At 32.4% G+C, this 21,847-nt stretch overlaps 2 protein-coding genes across 3 annotated transcripts; one reads left to right on the forward strand and one right to left on the reverse strand.

The window, feature by feature from the left end:
• LOC104724337 (transcription factor PRE1) lies at window positions 8,533-10,052 on the forward strand. 2 transcript variants are annotated; one of them, XM_019232631.1, is made up of 2 exons: window positions 8,533-8,923; window positions 9,808-10,052. In XM_019232631.1, the coding sequence occupies exons 1-2, from the start codon at window positions 8,795-8,797 to the stop codon at window positions 9,958-9,960; spliced, it is 282 nt and encodes a 93-aa protein (XP_019088176.1). In that variant the 5' UTR covers window positions 8,533-8,794; the 3' UTR covers window positions 9,961-10,052. The 2 variants fall into 2 exon arrangements, with proteins under 2 accessions (XP_019088176.1, XP_010441099.1); XM_010442797.2 differs by lacking the exon at window positions 8,533-8,923 and adding an exon at window positions 9,164-9,507.
• LOC104724338 (uncharacterized protein At5g39865) lies at window positions 18,672-20,298 on the reverse strand. The gene has a single exon (XM_010442798.2). It carries the CDS (start codon window positions 19,960-19,962, stop codon window positions 18,829-18,831), a length of 1,134 nt encoding a protein of 377 aa, XP_010441100.1. The 5' UTR covers window positions 19,963-20,298; the 3' UTR covers window positions 18,672-18,828.

The following is a 21,847-nucleotide window of genomic DNA, read 5'->3' on the forward strand; positions in this document are numbered from 1 at the left end:
ATTATATGTTGCTTTGATAAATTCTTTGCATGTACAATGTTTTGTAATAAGTTGTGAAACGTTTTTAAAATTTGACAATAATAGTATTTGTAATGATGAATATTTAACAAAATTTTAGTGGAGTATAATTTAGTTTTAAATTATTGTAATAATTGTTATAATATATTAAAATATAAAAATATAAATAAGTGTATGAATACAAATATGATTTTTTTCTCTAACTAAAGTTATTTATATATTTACTTCTAGAAATAAAATTTATTTTTATATTTTTAAAAAATTGTTTTGGGTTTAGGATTTATTCTCTTCAACAATTTTATTACCCGCACATCGTGCGGGCCCTTATCTAGTATAAACTAATAGAAGCTTTTTTATATTTTTAAAAAATTGTTTAGGGTTTAGGATTTATTCTCTTCAATAATTTTAATACCCGCACATCGTGCGGGCTCTTATCTAGTATAAACTAATAAAAGCTTAGTAAAAAGGTGGTTTTAACTACCCATTAAAAAAATCTTGTGTTTTTGTGCTATTTCACTATTAACTCTGATTGGGATCTATCAGTTAACTCCATGCAACCAAAGTCTTTATAGCCAAAAACTACAACTGTTACCAATCAGCCTCTTAATTTCGATCTTGAACGACCAAAACAAAATAATGAACATGAGTAGTATTAGTATTTGATGATACGAAATCTTTTTGCTGTTATTATAATTAATGATAGTTTTTTTCTTTTCTTTTTTTTTATTAAAGATAGTTAGTAGGTGTATATTATGATACTGAAGAAGCTCATTGTTTTGCAGAGGCATGATTGTGTAATTATGAGATATATTTGGTTAAAGGGGACCATATTGTTGTGTGTACCTGGACCATAGTGTTGTGTTACGTCTTCCTTATTATTAAAAGTTGATACCTACTCGAATATATACGAGTGAAATATCCATTTATATTGGTCTTTAAATTCCTTTTTCTAACAAGATAAATATCTCAATCAAAGAAATTTTTGTTTATTGTTTGGAGTCTATTCTTTTAATAGATTACATACTTCTTAATTATCAAAAGATCAAAATTTTACAATATATATAATTAAATCTCAAAGGGAGCAAGCCGTCCAACAAATTGAAGATAACTGGTCGCTCTCGTACGACTGATGCGTAACTTAATTAAATTCTGAGTTTACTGTCTCAAAATTGCTCTAGAGATGTGATACTCTAAAGCCTGAACTGAAGTTATAATTTCATAAACGATTTGGAGTTAAAGAAAATAACATCAACTAGCGCAAGACGATATATATGTCTCACCAGTCACCACCATTCACGAAGCATGATCATATTCATAGGTCTAGGTGCCACAACATACTCTCCCCTCTTTCGAAAGGTTTGAAAGCATATCGTCTAAGAAATAATTTTAGATTTGAAGAAGAATATCAAACTTCAATTTCAATTTAAGAGATAAGAAATAAATTTTTAAAATGTTCTTTTTTTTGAACGTGTGTGAAAAATGTCAAAACCATATTTATCAGTAAGTAGGATATATAAAAGTACAGCATCTTCTTAACTGCCATTGTAGTAACACCGCAAAAGTCTACTGTTATACAATGTCTATGCTTTGTTTGTGATGTGATGGCAAAAAAAATCTTTTTAAGGGACATGCATGTCATCCGTGGAATTAGTTGGACATTTCAGCGAAATTCTAATACTCATATGCTAAATCCAGAAAACAACATTTTGCATTGAAAATATAATAAATATAGAAAATCTTATATCCGATTGATAACACACACAAAGCTGGATAACAAAAACAGTAAGCTGTTATGGGAGTGCAAAATTATAAGAAATCGGTACATGAAAGTTGTAGCTGAGAGTAGAGTTTGTAGTAAAAAATTTGGTAACGTTTGTACGATTAATAAATTTTAAAATTGTTACCAATCATTATCTTTATGGTTGTTCTATATTACGATGTGATCAAACATTTATGCATAATTCAATAACTCAAGCCTTCGGACAAAGAATCGTAGATTTTTTTTTTGTTTACCGTGATGATATGATTGGTGCCATTAATGCAGATTATCGTATTCTAGTGTTTTTATAATTCACTGAAAAAAAAAGCTCAACTTATTCCGAAGTGATTTTTTTAATTTTTTTTTATAAATTACTTCGAGTCGTTCATTTTCCACATGATTAGTCGTTTTTACAACATGTTCGTAAAGATGTGAATTAATTGCGAAAAAGTAGACACAAAAACATCATGGAGCCTATGAGACCAAACATTTAGTACCCGAACCCACATGGACTAACATGTAAAATTTCCCTTTGCAATTTATTAGAATGGTCACTTTCTTTAATAATCTTGTATTTTGTATATATAAATTATAAAACACACACACACCAACACACTACATATTTATATATTCTTGTATTCACACATATAAGAAAAGCTTTCTTCAATTAAATGTGCATTATTAATATAAAAAGTAGATACGTGTGCGTGTATTATTTAAGAAAATCATATTAGTTAATGTTTTCGTTATAGTTTATACATTTGTGGTGGATAGATGATAGAATGATATATACTGTACTTATGGTTGTCTGATCCACATATCATTCACTATGACTCTATGTAACTATCAGTGTGATTAATCTCTTGTCGGATGATTGATATCGATTAGAGTAAATGTTTGGCGATATAACAGACATGTTTTGTTTGCAAGTTTTTACCATATATACTTGTCACTGATATTATATTAACATTGTAGTGATAAATTACTACACCACATAATTATATGAAATATTTTTGGGGAAGGATAATGAGAGATTTCGAATTTCATATACGTTTTCTCAAAATAATAAGAATAATACGTTCACACACAGATAATTATATTTATTTTAGCGACTGTTACATACTTGTCGGATCTTTATTGATAATGTTATTGGACAACAAGATATCTAAATTTTATGGACCCGAGGGCAGCATGTACGTAGCACGAGACATGATGGTGACACGTGACATAGTCCATGTTTTTGAAAATTTTTATAAATTAATAAGTAATTCTATAAATTATACTACTCAATTCAACCAATAAAGAACCAATCGATTTCTTTAAATAAGTTATGTGAATAATGACACTATAAAACATATATGCATTTTAATCACGGGATTCTCATAGATTTTGTTAGGTCTCGTCATAAAATCCCAATCTAAAATTAGGAACCAAAAAAAATCAGTTGAAAATCAAATCAAAACTGGGAAAATAAATGATTTATGCTTGACTTTTATTATTTTAGGATATTGGATAATATCCGATCCGAATCGATATCTTATAAATATCCGAATATAACCAAACATATAAGAAACAATTTTATATCTGATAGATATATTGCATATATCGTTGTACTTCCCATCTCTTGATTCTCAATAGAAAGTTTTCTTAATCACTTTCAAAATTGATTTAGGATGTTATTGAATTTTGATATTTCATTTTTTTTTAAAATGTTATGGTTTACTTTGGTTTTAAAACTTTTATGTTTTATTTTTGATGTTAGTATGTCTCACTTTCATATATTAATATGGTTTTATGTTAGTTTGAATTTTGAGCTAGTCATTTGTCTCATTACTGTTTTTCTTTATGTTTTTGGATATCCGGATAGTATGGATTATCTAGGTACAATCAGATTTAAAAATATCCATAGAAAACAGTATCTATGGTTTAAGTTTTTTGGTTATCAACAATCATATCCAAACCGATCTGAGTTCTGAATTACCCAATCTGAAACCGATCCAAATCTCATAAATACCTGAATGAATGTTAGAATCAATATCCAAAAAAAATCCAAAATTCAAAAAAAAAAAAAAATCCGAAAAAAAAATATCCAAACCGAACCTGATCCAATATCCAAACACCTAGGCCTATATTTGCCATTTCCCCCCAAATTTTGTGAATTTTCCTTTTTTAACTTTTTGAAAAATATGTGTTTCAATAAAAAAATTTCTGTTAAACTACATATTTCATAACAAATACTAAACTCTAAGAAAAAGTAGAACCAAAAAAATCCAAACATAATGTATAAAATTGTGTGTTTAAAATTTAAAGAAATGACAAATCTAAAATATATTAAATGAAAATGGTAAAAACTATAAATGCCAATGAAAAAAATCCATGTCTAACAATTAACTCTTTTAATAATCACTTCAAAATAAAATTATATTTAATAAATGAATATTGTTTTAGACTGTTAGTCAAAGTGTAAGGGGATGTTATTGGATAAGTGATTTCTAAATCCATATAGAATTTTAAATTATGAAAATAATAATATATGGATTTTGAAATAACATATTTTTATCCTTGAATTTGAATCCTTCTATTTTACACTTTCAAATCTATTTAAAATATTATATGGAATTTGTTTTTTGAATTTAATGTTAATATTATATTCAAAAGAAAATAGTGTTGTTACAACTTGTGTTTCTTGTGGTTAAAATAAATAAGGCTGAGATTAAAATTGTTAAGATTAAAATCTTTAGGCTAGTCAGGCTGTAAGCTTGCGTCATATCGCCGATCCCCATGAGAAGAAGGGATAAGAATCGGTCCCTCATTTGTCTATCGACCATGGAGACTATCCAATCAACGTCATTTGGAGTGTGGTCGTGTCGTCTGAGATTCCTTTCTCGCCAGATGCTGTAGATAACCGTTTGAAAGAGGTAAAGAACCATAAAACTCTCCAGATGGTCTTGCTAATGTCCGAAGATTGATGTGAGAAGTGATTGCCAATTCGTGGAAAAATTTGTTTTCAGAATGGGACGTGCTGTAGCACCCCAAACTGCAGACCCAAAACTGCAAGAAAAAAAAAGTGGTTCCTCGTTTCCCAAGAATTATTACAAAGAACACACTTTGCTGATGCTCCCGTGTTCCATTTGATCACGTGGTCGCAAGTTGGGAGTGTGTCTTGCACCGCAAGCCAGACGTAGAAAGAGAACTTTGGCGTGGCATGTGGAAACCAGATCCCGTTATACCAAATAACAGGACTTGCCAGTACATGTGTGTGATTCTTTGTATCCCTTTTAGAGAACTTGGAGCAGTAGGTATCATTCTTCCCCTTCCATAGAACCACATCATCTTCCTCACTACGGATCTGTCTTTTAGCATAGAGAGCGTCTTTTATCTTGTTTAGAGAAACCGCTCTGTGGCGACACCGCGGACGAGCATCCCATGCCCCAGCCACTGTCATGCTCTTATGGATACACATGTCAATAAAGCCCCTGTCTCCCACATTATCCACCAAACGTCCCAGTATGACCAGTCATCAAACCAAAAAGATGTAGTTCTACCATTATGTCCCTTTGTTTTACTCAGAGACTTTGCTGCAGGTCTGTATTTGAGGAGCTTTCTCCACATCCAAGAACCAGGAGTTGTGGAGTCTTTAACTAACCAAAAGGACTCATGCTTGAGCAAGTTAGACACAGAACATTGCACCCGCAAGGAATTCACATTAGAGACCAGATGCCAAATGAGCTTTAGACAACATACATCATTCACCTCTTTGAGGGATCGCAGGCCCAACCTCCGACCAGAAAAAAAGCGGAAAAGATTTTGTCAATCTCTCTAATGTATTCATGCGGTAGCCGAAAAGCAGAGAGCCAGAAGTTGCAAATACTCCAAAGAACCGAACTGATTAAATTTAGGCAACCTGCATATGAGAGGAAACAATTTGTCCAGGAGGCAATGCGTTTCTTAATCTGTTCAAGTAAGGGTAGATAGTCCAGAGCCGAGAATCTCTTAGTTACCAGGAGAAGTCCCAAGTATCGGACCAGCAACTGTCCAATGTCAAAGTGAAAAGTATCTTTGATGATTTGGTAATCTGCAACCGGGACACCAGTTAAAAAAACCGTCAACTTCTCCATACTAGTACGCAAACCAGAGTACGTCGCGAACGCATTAAAAACCTGGACAATGCCATCAATTTATCTTATCTTCCCATCCGTTAAGACCATAAGGTCATCAACAAAGCTCAAGTGCGTCAAACTGAGGGTCTGACAACACGGATGATAGCCAAACTGGTGTGAAACAGCCGCCCTGTCCAGCATTTTGGAGAGAACATCCATACTAATGACAAACAAATAAGGAGACAAGGAACACCCTTGCCTTAGCCCTCTTGCACTTCTAAAAAACCCAGCCAGTTCTCCATTAACCTGCACTGAAAAAGTGGCAGGTAATGACACAGAGCATCACCCAGTGAATAAATTCAGTGGGGAAATCCATAGCTAACAAAGTGTTCTCCAAGAATGACCATTGGACAGAATCAAAAGCCTTCGAGATGTCGATTTTAATGGCACAACGACCAGAGACCGAGTCCTTATGGTAGTCATCAACTAACTCCTTTGCAAGAAACACATTCTCAATCAACAGCTGATCCTTCACAAAAGCAGATTGGTTCGCTGCTATGAACTTAGGGAGTATCAGTTTAAGTCTATTAGCGATGACCTTGGAGATAACCTTATAGAGAACATTACAACAAGAGATGGGCCTATAATCTTATTAGAATGGACCTATAATCTAATCTCTTTGGTATAAGACAGAGTATCGTGGCATTAACCCCCTTAGGCAGAAAACCTTTTTGATAAAGGACTGTACCGCCAAAACAAACTCCTCACCAATAATATCCCATGTTCTTTTATAGAACTCTGATGTAAAACCATTTGGGCCCGGTGATTTATCATTTGGCATGGAAAATAAAACTCTTCGAACCTCCTATGGGGAAATTGATAGTGTAAGTTTGTCCTTGTCCTCGGCTGAACAACGAAAAGGAAGAAGATCTTGAAGTTGCCCTGTGGATATGCCCTCAAAATCATTGGGAACGAGTTGCAAAAACTCCCAAAAGAATCTTTCTGCCTCTGCCTTAAAAGTGTATCCATTAGTTATTACATATCCATCTTGCGTGCGAATTTCCCTAATAGTGTTCTGAGCTTTCCAAGCCATGACAGCATGGTGGAAAGCTTTGTTATTATTATCACCGATCTGCAGCCAATGCAATTTGGAACGCTGTTTCAAAAAATTTTCCTTAAGGCATGCGTTCTGTTCCCACCGCTCATAAGCGTCTTTCTCAGCAACCATACCTGTGGGGGATGGATTAAGACGATTGCTTTCCTGTTTTTGACATAGATCATCGTATGCTTCTTTCTCCCTCTTAATTAAATCTTCCAGTCTTGTTTTTGCCAATGTTCTAAGCCTATATTTAAGAGATTTTAACTTCTTGAAAAACTGAAATAAAGTGGAAGAGCACATATGCAAAGGCTCTATTTCCTTCCAGAAATCTTCCACCAGCGGCTTAAACTCTACCATATCAGCGAGTGCATTAACAAATTTGAACGGTTTACGACCACAAACAAATCATGTTAACATAATATGAAATTTAAAATCCAGAAACAAATTATTAAATAAATAACACAAGATTTTAACAAATATTTGTAAATCATGATCTTAATAACACATAATTTTGATAAGTATTTTAAAATCAATAATTGATAACATATAATTTTTGTTTAAATTTTTAAATCTATTAAAATCGTAGAACATATAACTCCTCTCTAACTGTATGCCGAAGTTTGAAATAAATGGTTTGACTATTACCAAAATATTATAATCGAAATTCAAATGACCGATGAAGTTATAAACCCAATAGATAAAATTATCTCCCTATCTTATTTTTATACAATTTTGAAAAGACTGTATATATACAAGATACTATGGAGTAAAAAAAAAGTTATATAATTTATTTGGAAAATATATAGAGAGTGAGATTAGTGAATCTTAATGTTACCAAAAAAATTAATGAAAGAAGGAAGAGTCATGTCATCACATGGTAGTTGCCTTTTTGTGACACTGCAGATGAAGGGCCACAATGTTAGATGGACACGAAACACTTATCTTGACCTTCATCAACCCCATCTTTGGGAACTCTTAGTTTCCTCTATTTAACTATTCAAATCTCCTCCAATTATTCAAACTTTTTAGTACCCCCTTTATTTATTTATTCTATATAGGACCATTTGTATATTCATTTTGTATATAGGAAATTAATTATACTGTGAATTTCTCAGTGACTAAGCATATGTATATATATATATATATATATTTATTTCATTGACTAAGCGGTTTTTTGAGAGTATGAATCGAAGTGCAAACTAATCTTGAAATATCTATATATCTTTGATAAAGGGTTTAACTAATCTTGACAAAGTTGTTTAAGAACTATATATATTTATCAATTGAAATATATGCATGCAATATAACTAACCATGATTGGAAACGTTGTGAAATAATAAAATCCCGACACTATCTTCATATTATGATTAGTATTTAGTAATAGTCTCGACTTGATGATATATATATAGAACTCTCTAGTTTTTTTTTTAAAAGAAAAAATTGATTTCGGAGTTTTTGTGGTTAAAGGGCATTCAAACCTATCGTTTTCTACTCCCGTGACATCATTGTCGAGGTTTATTGCTCTCCGTCTCTCTCTCTCTTGTGGTCCTCGTGGCCTATTTCAATCTTTCTTATCACATTCTCAATTTCTTTATATTCAAGTGTATTCGAAACCCCAAAACACTTTTCTTATTATATCCTCCTCTCTATATATATTTCTTCTTCGTCGTTTCTTGTCAACTTAAAAACCTTATCAAATCATAATAAAAGCTTTACTCCTACTTCCCACATATACAGTGTGGGATCGAGGGAGAGAGCAAGAGAGAAGAAGCACACAGCTTAACTAGGGTCGAACATTCTCTTGCCACATTGCTGAACATGTCTAACAGAAGATCATCAAGACAATCTTCAAGTGCTCCAAGGATATCCGATGATCAAATGATCGACCTAGTAACTAAGCTCCGTCAGATTTTGCCGGAGATTGGTCAACGACGTCGCTCGGATAAGGTATCACACATTTATATATGCATATATAATATATTCATTTATCACGACCATTTTTAACATTATTATCCTTCGTGTAAACATATCCAAAAAGGCAAAAAAAAAAAAAACACGTTTTGTAAAGAAAGAAGCTAAAATGAAACAAAAAGAAAAAAAAAAGAAGTCGGAACTTTTGACTCTGGACATTAAGGAGTACATAACAATATANTTCTTATCACATTCTCAATTTCTTTATATTCAAGTGTATTCGAAACCCCAAAACACTTTTCTTATTATATCCTCCTCTCTATATATATTTCTTCTTCGTCGTTTCTTGTCAACTTAAAAACCTTATCAAATCATAATAAAAGCTTTACTCCTACTTCCCACATATACAGTGTGGGATCGAGGGAGAGAGCAAGAGAGAAGAAGCACACAGCTTAACTAGGGTCGAACATTCTCTTGCCACATTGCTGAACATGTCTAACAGAAGATCATCAAGACAATCTTCAAGTGCTCCAAGGATATCCGATGATCAAATGATCGACCTAGTAACTAAGCTCCGTCAGATTTTGCCGGAGATTGGTCAACGACGTCGCTCGGATAAGGTATCACACATTTATATATGCATATATAATATATTCATTTATCATGACCATTTTTAACATTATTATCCTTCGTGTAAACATATCCAAAAAGGCAAAAAAAAAAAAACACGTTTTGTAAAGGAAGAAGAGAGGACATTAAAATGAAACAAAAAGGAAAAAAAAAATAAGAAGTCGGAACTTTTGACTCTGGACATTGAGGAGTACATACAATATTCACAAAATCATCAGCTTGCATGCATCTGCATACACATAAAAAGTGCATGCATTAATAAGGATTTTATTTTATTTTTGTTGTTGAAGGTATCAGCCTCGAAAGTGTTGCAAGAGACATGCAACTACATACGAAGCTTGAACAGAGAAGTTGACAACCTCAGCGAGCGTTTGTCTCAGCTTCTCGAATCTGTCGATGAAGATAGCCCTGAAGCCGCCGTTATTAGAAGCCTCCTCATGTAACTTTCTTTTTGTTGACTTTTTGACAAGCTAAGCCCTACTCATGTAATCTTTCATGATCGCTCTATATATAATTATATTTTATCTCTTTTTATCAACATTTTTTTTTTCCGTCATCTCTTTTTTATCAACATAATCTTCTTATTATATATATAAACATCAAAGAGCGAGGTGGGCTTGATCTTTATCATATACGAGTTTTGTCGGGCTAATTCCATAGTCAAAAGTCTCCGACATACATATGTGCGTAGCAGAACTGCGCATGAGCATTGCCTTAGCAGGTGCATTATTATTATAATAAACCAGTGGGATGAACTTTGGTGGAGAAAAAACGAAAAACAGAGATTGTGATGTCTGAACTCGATTGTGTCAGTCAAGGACAATAAATTGTTAGTTGTGAACATTTAATATTTTTGTAGGGAATAAAAAAAAAGTTCTTTGACACACATTTCGTTTGAGGTAGCAAATCTAAACCTCAAAATAGAGATAAAATCAAAAATAGAAATTGAAGATAATTAATATCAAATCCAAAAAACAGCGGTTTTGGGAGAAAAGAAACCATCTCATCAACATGCCCAAAATTATACAGAGAAAACTTTTATATTTAGGAAAAATAGTAAAAAATGATAAATAATTAAACTATACTTCCAGTTTTTTATAAAATATTTCAAAAATATAAATGTTTTCCTTAAACAGTTTGATTTCTCTATTTAAAAAAAAAAAACATTCTAAAACAATTTGGACAAAATAAAGGCTAAGAACACATTATGTATATTATTTTTACATGTCAATTCACTTTTATTTTACTCACTTTCATATATTAGGTTCATTGTAAGTTAAATTTTTGTGTTGCTTTTGGTCAAATTCGTTCATTTTGCATGCCCACATGATTCCTTATATATACCAATGGTTACCAACATTGACAATTGGTCCAAAACAATAGATGTCTCTAAATTAAATGACCCTCTCTTTCATTAAGACTAGGTTTTGAACCCACGCGTAGCGTGGGTTTATTTGATATATTTTGATAAAAATTATATATGATTGATTACGGTAATAAAATATTATCTCATAAAAAAAATTAAAATTAGAACTAAGAAAAAAAATTAAATTTCAGATACACAATTTTTTAAAAATATAAAAATTAGTTGTGTTGTAAAATCAAATTTGATAAAAAAAAATGATGAATTTAACTTGACGTCCAGGCGAGGCAAATCAAACTGATGACCTCACATATCCTCAACCTTTTTCTTTGACCACCAGAAAAACGAAACAATTTTATAATCATGAATTTAACTCCATATTTAATTGATCACTACCACCTATGTTTTCATGTTTTTTATTCAATGTTATCTTATTCTTCATATTATTTCATGTCATTTTCATTGTCAAATTTTGTGTTAATTGTCATCGTTACTTTTACCTTCTGGTTCTTCGTTATACTCTTTTTCTTCTTCTTCCTCGTCAACTTCTTCACATTCTTCCACTGAAAAGCATTTTTTTAGACTACCACACAACTTGTTAACCCATCAAACTCCAAGAACAAAATCATTTATCTTCTCATAAAATTTGTTAAATTCATGATTACCAGCATAGTCAACACATGCACCTAATTATTAATAATTCCATCCATATACTTATTTGGTTTTAGATCCACACGTTTAGAAACTTTTCAAACCAAAATTCTTACTTGGTTTATAATATATTTTAAAAACATAATAAAATATACTAATAATTATTTATTTAATATGAATCATATGATATATAGAAATATGAGTACACTATAAGAACATATTAATTATAAATAAATAATATCAAATATATTATACCATCAAATAATATCAATCATATCATATTATCAAATAACCGTAACCGTATATAACCGTAAGTTCATGAACCGGAACCGTATTTAAATGTAACCGTTTAACCATTTATTAAACGGTTCTAGTTAAGGTTAAACAAAATTTCTAACCATAACTGATGGTTAATAAACCTTAATCGTGACAACCGTAATCCTGGTGATGCCTATGTATAGCTAATAAAATATATCTGTTTGTCGTCCATTTTTCTTCTTTAAACCTCAAAATTTGACTCAAACATCAAATTAAGGTCTTGCGATGTCAATCCTTCTTCCTTAGACCCAAAAATAAAAAATTAATGAAAGAATATCAACTCATCTATAAAATCATACACAGAAATATGTTTTACAGCTCATAAGAAATAAAAAGCACAAATGTAGATAAATAAAATAATTTATGTTTTACATCAATATTTATAATAGTTTAAACTTTTAAAAGGTTTCGAAATATAAAATTTGAACCTTTTAAAAATTTTCAATATTTATAATATTTTAAACTTTTAAAATTTAAAACTTTTAATATTTAAAAACTTTTTAAAAGCTAAGAACTTTTAAAAGATTCAATATTTATAATATTTAAACTTTTATAATTTTAAAATATTATAATATTTTTTTGAAACTGTTTAAAGTTTTAATTTGATCAAATAAAAAAACCAGATCAAACCAAATAAAACTTTTAAACTTGAACGCCTGATAAATCAAGCTTTCCTGCTCATTCGTTGTTGGAAGCATATTAATCTTATTTATACTGGTTCTGAACCATTGTCTAAAAAATTTCTAGCCGATGTGGGATATTGTGCTTAGTTCTTTGATTTCCATAAATTTAAAATTTTCCTTTTTCTGAAAAATTCTGTAAATTTAAAAAATGTTAATGAATGACATGTCAAATCATGATAGGTTTTTTAAAATAATTCTTAATATAGAAAATTTTAAAAATTGTATAAAATGTTAATAAGTGATATATCAAATTTCTATTGGCTGTTTAAAATCCTATGTGGACGGCCTTAGGAACTTATAGCTTCTACTTTTTATTAGTATAGATTAGCGATAGTGCATTGTTAATTGTTGCACAGTACATAATAATAATTCTCACTAATTGAATCAAACTTGCATTCTCGTGTCCAAGTGATGGCATAGATAGTCAACAATTCAAAGTCTGGACAGAAAAGCAAAATTAGCTCAAAACATAAATATAACAAGGAAAAAAAGATTGTCTTCTTGAAGAATTCTACAATAACTAGAATACAATTTCTGAATTTTGCAGCGTAATCTTCAGAGTGTCTACCTTTTTAGAGTGTCTGGAAATGTTGTAAATTGGAGACTATGTTTGCAACATGTTGTCGCCTTATCCACCACAAAGCAGACTAGCAGAGTATATGGTTCTCACAAAGAGCATCAGCGGAAGCAATTTGCATTGAATGATTTTACTCAAAGAACTTGGCTATATGGTTCTTCTGTTCACCATAGAAACGAAAAAACATATTGACGTTAAGCTACATTTTCATAAGAGATATTGATATGATAATGGGAAGCGTCAGGACATGTGCTCATTGTTTGATGCGTATCTGCTCAACCACGAGAAATCTGCTCAACCACGAGAAATTTGTGCATGAAACAAGTTGGAGAATGTGCTAAGCTCAATTACAAAACTCCTCGAAGAAGAATCAGATCAAACAGAGTTCAGATGAAGGAGTTACGCAATTTACAAAACAGGTGATCTCTAGCTTACGCGAATTCAGACATACGCCCATTCAAAGGAGGATTCTGACCATACCAGATTGAATTAAGCTACAAACCAAATTGTTCTAGAATCTTGGTCCATCAGAGAAGCCCATCAAAGTGGAGTCAGCCGAAAATCAAGAAGAAAAGAGAGATTTTCGTCCATTCTCAAAACAACATTTAATTATGTGGTTTTCTCTCTTGCACGCACTTTAGAGTTTGAATTTCAATTCCCAAGTTGCTGCATTCCCAAGTTGCTGACTGTTATAGGAAATTGTTGTATCTTCTCTATATAATGAGGCTTAATTCATGAATAAAAAATAAGTTTTTTTGTTGAGTAAAAATCAGAGAAGTTTCTCTTTTTCAAAATGTGATATCTTATAATTTTTGGAACTCCGTGTTCATGGTGCGTCATATCTATGTTCATGGTTGGTTCAGACTTATCATAGATCCTTTCACAGATCTTTGTGGCGTCTCTCGATCCATCTCTCTATCCATTCCTTGTTGGTGTGTCATATCCAGCAAGTTATCGATCCCCTTTGGTGTGTAATATCCAAAGAATCGATCCACCGGTATATCAGAAGTCTTCCGCAGCTCTTGTGCGACCATTCGCTCCACATCCTTTGATCCTTTAGACTTCACAGTCTATTGGATGCAAAGTTTATCCCTTTCACCACCTTAGAGTGTCGACTCTTTGGGAGGATCATATCAAGAGACTGTGAATGATTTCCTCAAAATTCAATATTTTATTCTTTTTAACCTAAATTAATTTAATAAAATATGAATTAATAAGAAAAGATGAGACATTTAGTTTTGAGATTGTGTAGTATAAAAACATAAATCATTTTGTTCTTCTGGTTTTATCATAAAATGATTGAATACATAGAATTTACGACGATGATGCATAATGACATCAGTAAAAAAAGTTTACTACTACATCGGATATAACTAATGATTAACACGGGTTGACAACAAATAGAAAAAAATTGTGCCTAGCCCTAAATCATTGCGCTTTCTCTTGTGTTTTTCCTTTTTGTTTTGTGTCAATTCATGAGAGCAAGTTTTGGATTGTTCTATACTTTATTATATAAGATCTAGAATTTCAAAATTTAGATTTTACCATTGAATTAATTTTTCAAAATTTATATTTTTGATTTTTCAGATATTTTAATTTATATATGAATTCTTTATGTATTATGTGTAGTGATGTTAATATGGGTTTGAAACCCATTTAAATAAACGGGCTGTTATACAAATTTCTGCCTATTTAATCCCATTTATTTAAAAATCTTAAATGAATTTTAATTGGGTAGCCCAATTAAACATATTTGATAAATAGGTTTACCCATTAATTAATGGGTACCCGTTTATATATATTTTTTTTTTGCTGGAAAAAGGATATTTGTGAATATGTCGTCTTCTTCGACGAAACCTGAGAAAATCTGAAACTTATCTTCTTATCTTCTTCTTCATCGATTCGCAATTTATATCTGTTTCAATTCAGTATCGTCTTCTCTGAGCCTCGACGAAGGTGAATATAACTATATAAGTGTATTAATTCAAATTGGATTTGTGGATTTGTGTTTGTGAATGGTTTGCATTTGTGGGTTTGTGTCCCTTTGTGCTTGGGTTTGTGGATTTGTGTACTTTTGTGTTTGTATTTGTGGGTTTGTATCCTTTTGTCTTAAGAAATAGTGGGTCTCAATTTGTTTGATGTATTGACCAATTGTTCATCTGATTTTTCTTTGTTTTTTGGAATCTTGTAATCTCTGTTACAGGTCAAGGACCCCTCTGTGGCCTAACATTGATGTTCAAAGAGGAGTGATGTTGAACTCTTATTGTCTAAAAGAAATCAAAGTACAAAACACACACTCTTCTTTGTGATGGTAGCTTTTCTATTTATGAATTACTTCCGTTCTTTGTGATGGTAGCTTTTCTATAATTCAGAATGGATATTGAGTCTCTGCAAACAATGGCCCTTCTCAACGCCCAAAATGAGTTAATAGACATGAACGAGGAAGATACAGAAGTGCAAGCACCAGAACAAAGTCAAACACAAATTCAGCCAACTCAAACTCAAGGTACACGACGTAAAAGACGCAAAACTTCTACTGTGTGGGATGATTTTGTTTCAGTAGGGTTAGAAGAGGATAGAAAAAAGGGCTAAATGTATACATTGTAGTACAAAGCTTGTGATTGGTAGTAGCACTTCCAATGGAAATTATGGAACAAAGCACTTGCAACGTCATTTGGATATCTGTCCTCACAAGCCTAAGAAGATAGATCGACATGTATATGATCAGAAAGTAGATAGAGAGATGGTTAGCGAAATAATTATCTACCATGATTTTCCTTTTAGATATGTCGAATTTGAGAAAGTAAGGGCTAGAGACAAATACTTGAATCCTGATTATCAGCCCATATGTAGGCAAACAGCTGCTGGTGATGTTTTTGTGAGATATGAGATTGAAAAAAAAAAGCTAAAAGAGGTTTATGCAAAGCATAGTAGTAGGGTTTGTTTTACTTCAGATTTATGGTCAGCCAAGACTTCTATGATGAGTTATATTTGTGTAACTGCCCATTTTATCGATGATAGCTGGAACTTGCACAATAAAATTTTAGATTTTTGTGAGTTGAAGTCTACTCACACTGGTGAGCATATTGCTGCTAAGATTCTTGATTGTTTGAAAGAATGGGGTTTAGAGAAGAAGGTTTTCACCATTACACTAGATAATGCTACTAACAATAACAATATGCAGAAAATTCTTAAGGGTCAGCTTCAGATGATTAGTGGTAGTAATTTGGTATGTGATGGAAAGTTTATGCACATACGATGTTGTGCTCATATTCTGAACCTCGTTGTGAAGAGAGGTTTAGACTTAGCTAAGGATGTTTTACACAACATCCGTGAAAGTGTAATATATGTGAAAGCATCTCCACATAGGAAGGAGGCGTTTGCAGCTTGTGTAGAGAGAGTGAAGATTAGGAGTGGGGCAGGTCTATCCCTTGATGTAGCTACTAGATGGAACTCAACCTATGAAATGCTTGCAAGAGCATTGAAATTTAAAAAAGCATTTGGTAGTTTGAAGGCTTATGACACCAATTATAAGACTTTACCTTCAGAGGAGGAATGGGAGCGTGGGGAAAAGATATGTGATTTGCTAAAGCCGTTTAGTGTCATTACTACACACTTTTCAGGGTCTAAGTATCCGACTTCAAATGTATACTTCACTCAAGTTTGGCGGATTGAGTTATTGTTGGACAAGTATGCGACTTGTGATGATGATGACGTGAAGAAAATGGCTTTGGAAATGAAGAAAAAATTTGATAAGTATTGGGAGAGTTACAACCTTATTTTGGCTATTGGAGCAGTTTTGGATCCAAGACTAAAACTGCAAATGCTTGAAGTAGCTTATCAGAAAGTAGACCCCTTTACTTATAAGCTGAAGATTGAAGAACTTAAGAAGAATCTGGAAATGATTTATAAAGCTTATCATACGACTTCTTCAGGTATTTCAGGGATAACAAATCCACATGACATACTTAGTGAATCTCCACTTGAAGATGATTTCGATAATGTAAGTATCTTCTTAGTTCTTATACATTAAAATTCCATTGTCATGATGTGATGATAATGCTTGTCTGATGTGAATCTTTGTAATGTAGGATCTGTTTGAGTTGGAGAGAAGCATTGAAACTGGTGTTAACACCACAAAGACACATTTAGCCATTTATTTGGAGGAGCCGAGATTAGAGTGGAAATCTTTTCCAAATTTAGATGTTCTTAAGTACTGGAAAGACAACCAAAAACGTCTTGGGGATGTAGCTTCTATGGCTCTTGATATTCTCAGTATTCCTATAACTACGGTTTCATCAGAATCAGCATTTAGTATTGGATCTAGAGTGTTGACACCATACAGAAATAGGTTGCTTCCTAAAAATGTTCAGGCATTACTTTGCACTCGCAACTGGCTGAGAGGTTTTGCAGAATTTGAAGGTACCATAGAGGATAGTGATGACAATGGTTATGACAATGGTTCAAGGGTGGAGAGTTCAAGAACAGGAGACTCAAGTGTATCATGAAACAATGAAAGGTATGATCCCTCAAATGTAAGTGTTTGCCTCAAATTCTGCTGCTTAGTTTCTTTTTATTGATTAAGATTGGTTTGCCGAGATACTCATGTGCATTGAAATTATTTGTCTTGATACTACTGATTCATGTGTTTACAAGAATAGTTTTAGTCTTCTGAACTTGTGTTGAACCCAGACGGATCTTATAATTGTTGTGATTTTGAAATTCAAAGTTAACCTATTATTGTTTTCTTGTTACCCCTAGGAGGAGGCACAAGCTATCAAAGTAGCAGGCAAGGCTTGTACCTGATCTCACACAGTGACTACACCGAGTTTGATAACTTCACCAAGTGGCTCGGTGCTAGTCAGTAATAATGCTTCTTTCATCATCATATGCTTTGTCTTTCCTTATAAACTTTATTGCGGTTCAATATGATTTTTACATCTGTATTTTACATCTGCATCTTGTCTTTAATCATCAGTATTTTTACAGTAAAAGTAAAATAATATTGAGTTTATATGAGCTTATATGGATCTAAATGGGTTTATGAGTTAAGACATAACTAAATGGGCATAACTAAATGGGGTTTAAACTTAAATGGATTTATATGAGTTTAATGTCAAATGGGCTGGGTTTTATATGAGCTGGGTTTAAATGGGGTGGGTATGCCCATATTAACATCACTAATTATGTGCATTAATTTTTCAATTCGAAATTAATTATTTACTAATTTTCTAAAAACTCATTTTTCATTAAAATTTAAACAATTAAATATATGATCTATAAATTTATATAACCCTCATACATTGTTGAAACATCTGCTTGTGACTTGTTAATTTTCTGTTCACCCGGAAATCATCACATTGCTGAAACAAGGGCTCGCTCGCTCGACTCACGAAACAAACACCTAAATAATTTGACTTGCAAAAAGTGAAGCTTTGATGAACTCAATTAAACAACGAAGCCAAGATTAGGTAATGATGAGATGTAAGCAGTGGACTCTGGCGAGTACGACTATGAATGCCCCATAGTGAAATTCTTGATTAAATCGAATGACTACTGTTTTGGTTTGGAGTTACAAACAACCTCAATTTTTATCAACATTTTATAAATTGTATTTTGACCTAAAATCTATTTTCAATATCAATTAGAACTCCACTGTACAATACAAACAATCTACTCGAGCCACACACCAAAAAAAAAAAAAGTTTTGTATATTGACTCACAAGTCACAACACACGGGACATCTGATCAATCCATTCTCATTACAATATGGACATCTTTGAAATCCATACTCTGTAACTTGTTCACCTCCATAGTAGATTTTGCAGCTGCCTGAACATGTCTCACAAGGCACAAACCTAACATCTCCACAAGCCTCACATTCGATATCAAAACCTGTTAAGCCATCTTTGACCCTTTGGCAGCCTTTTATAAGCATTTCAAGTGTCCCATTTTCATTCAAATTTTTAATCTCATCGACTCCCCCAAGATACTTGTCCCCCAAGAAAACTCTAGGTAAGGTTATTCCAACGCCATTCTCCAATTTATCCTCCAATAACTTCTTCAGCTCATCTTTGAAACCCAAATGCATCGATACATCACGCTCATCGATCCTGATCCCTAAGCTTTTTAGTATGATCCGGATATGGCAGCAGTCCTCATATGTCTTCCTTATACCTCTAAGGCTTGTGAAATAAAGTATCACCTTTACTTTACCTAAAATCTTTCTTTCCAAGTTTCCTTCATCTGATGACCCGACTTGCGGATTCGTCTTCATCTCGGGAATGCGGATATGAAAAGGATGCTCAGTTGGATCCAAATCATCACCAACTCTGCTATCAAACTTCACATTCTCATGAAACCTTGATTTGGGAAGATCAAATTCATGACTAGGTTGGATACGAACAACATCAAACGAGAAGCTCCTCAAGTGATTAGGTGATCGTAAAGGACTAACATCTTCAAGACCTTCCATCAACTCCCATGTATTGATCGTCTCTGGCTCTCCTGGAGGCGTCACAATCGGAGTTCTCGGAACAATCTTTGGGATTCTCTCCTTTATCATACTTGACCAAACCTTGGCTTCAATAACCAAATCCGAAGAATTCTTCATCTTCTTCTCACCAGTTTCGTCGGAAACGCGTTGATTGTGAAAATGCCTGAAAGAAGAAGAATCGCAAAGACTAAGAGATCCAATGGTGGAGGAAGTGAGAGCCACCGTGTGATAGCTATCGCCGCTGTGTTGTGCCGGATGATGAACGTGCATTGAATAGCTCCGAGGTACAATCACCGGAGATAATCCTCCTCTGCAGTTACGGCAACGATTTCGATGCTTCGAGCTTGCACAACCCATTTATTAATTAAATCAAATCAAAAACAGAGAAAAAGAAAAAAAAAGTTTTGAGTTTTCAGACAAAATGGGTTTGCTAAATTCGATGAGATTCTGTAAGAACAATAGAAAAGATCTTGAAAAGAACAGAGCTTTTACTTTTGATTCTATGAAACAGATCGTAAAGGGAAAAAAAAAAGAAAAAAAGTTTTAAGCTTTGAACCTATGAGTCTGATTCAGAGATCAAATCAGATCGTGGCAATATGGTCTAAAGGGGAATCACCATGATGATCATGGTCTTCTTCGTTGTCATGTCCCACTCTTGTTTCTTAAAAGTTGTAGAGAGAGACCAAAGGCAAAATTTTGTGTATTAAGATAATTTTATTATTATTAGTTTTTAATTGTAAGATTTGTATTTATTTACAGAAAAAAATAAAATTGTTGACAAAAAAAGAAAAATTAAAAAATTTTGACTTCTATTTGACGATGTGTCCCTTACCTAAGTCGCGTGATCTACGCTTATCACAAGATTAAAACTTTTTTTTCCCCCTTAATTTTAGGATATGTATTTTTTTTATTATTTTTTTTTTCCGTTCATGGTTTTTGAATTTTAAATATTTACGCTCTCTTTAATACCAATTTCATTTAACAAAAGTCATTTTTGATTAATGAACTTTCTTTTGTAAAAATTATATCTGAATCTAACTATTCATCACCACATTTATAGATATTTTGTATATTTATTATTACACTACAACTACTAGATATTGGATAAGCTTAACAAGTTAACTAGCTTAATTTAATTATATGGCTTCAGTGTTTTTAAAGTGCTTTTCAATTATTTGCAGTCTCATTACAGAAATTTTAAGCAAGAGAAAGAATAGTTAGAACACTATATACATATATAATACATACACGTTCCTTATATGCCTCAAATCAAATACACACCATACCATAAATTAACATCTATTAATGTTTGTTTCTAAATGTGATCTTCATATTAAAAACCTGTCATGTCAAGAGTTGATCTGATAAATTAAAGCATACGTTACATAATAAAATTATGCTTAATGGTGAGAAATCAAGGTTAATGGCGGTTGGCTCGTCTCCGTCCAATGATATTTCAAGCTTATACGTTTTACTCTTTTGATTTGAAACTAGCTTGACAGTATTACTTAGTTTTACTTAGTTTGTGACACGTAGAGACTAACTAATCTAACATTGTAAAACTTTAATCCTTCTGCCACATCAGCACTAATGGAGAGAATGCCACATGTACATGACTAAAATCAACTAATCATCTTGAATTTTTTATGTTACTTAATCATTTTCGTCTTCTCTTACTTGATTTTTATAGTAATTATTGTTTCGACCCTTTTTGCCTTATTTGATTTGATTTTTGTAGTAACTGCTCCTTTTTAATATCTCTCATATCCTGTTGTTTTTTTTAACGAACAAAGATGTAAAAAATGAAGGTCAACTACAGAGAAAAGAGAACTTGAAGATCAAGCATATACAGAGAATACTTTTTGAAGAAATCACCAACAAGACTCGGCTTTAGAATATAGATTAGAATGCTGAAGATAACAGAGGACTGAACTTTCTAAAGAAAGAACATTATCTAAAAATTGTCTAATTGGAACTGATTAGTATGCTTATTGTTCCAAATAGATGATGGTTACAGCTTGTGTTTTTTTAGGCTTCTCAGAATCTATATCCACGCATGAACAAATTTTTATTGGTTATTAGTTATTTTTTGTAGCTTGCCTATACTATGTTAATGCATTAGTAATGGTTTATTTATTTTTCTAAAAATGAATTACAAGTTAGTTTCTTCATTATGGGAATTGCATGCTATGTTTTGCTTACCGTTTTCTTTTTCCTATATTTCTTGGTGTAGCAGGTTCGA

The sequence above is a fragment of the Camelina sativa genome, chromosome 11 (assembly GCF_000633955.1).
Source record: "Camelina sativa cultivar DH55 chromosome 11, Cs, whole genome shotgun sequence".
Taxonomy (NCBI): Eukaryota; Viridiplantae; Streptophyta; class Magnoliopsida; order Brassicales; family Brassicaceae; genus Camelina; species Camelina sativa.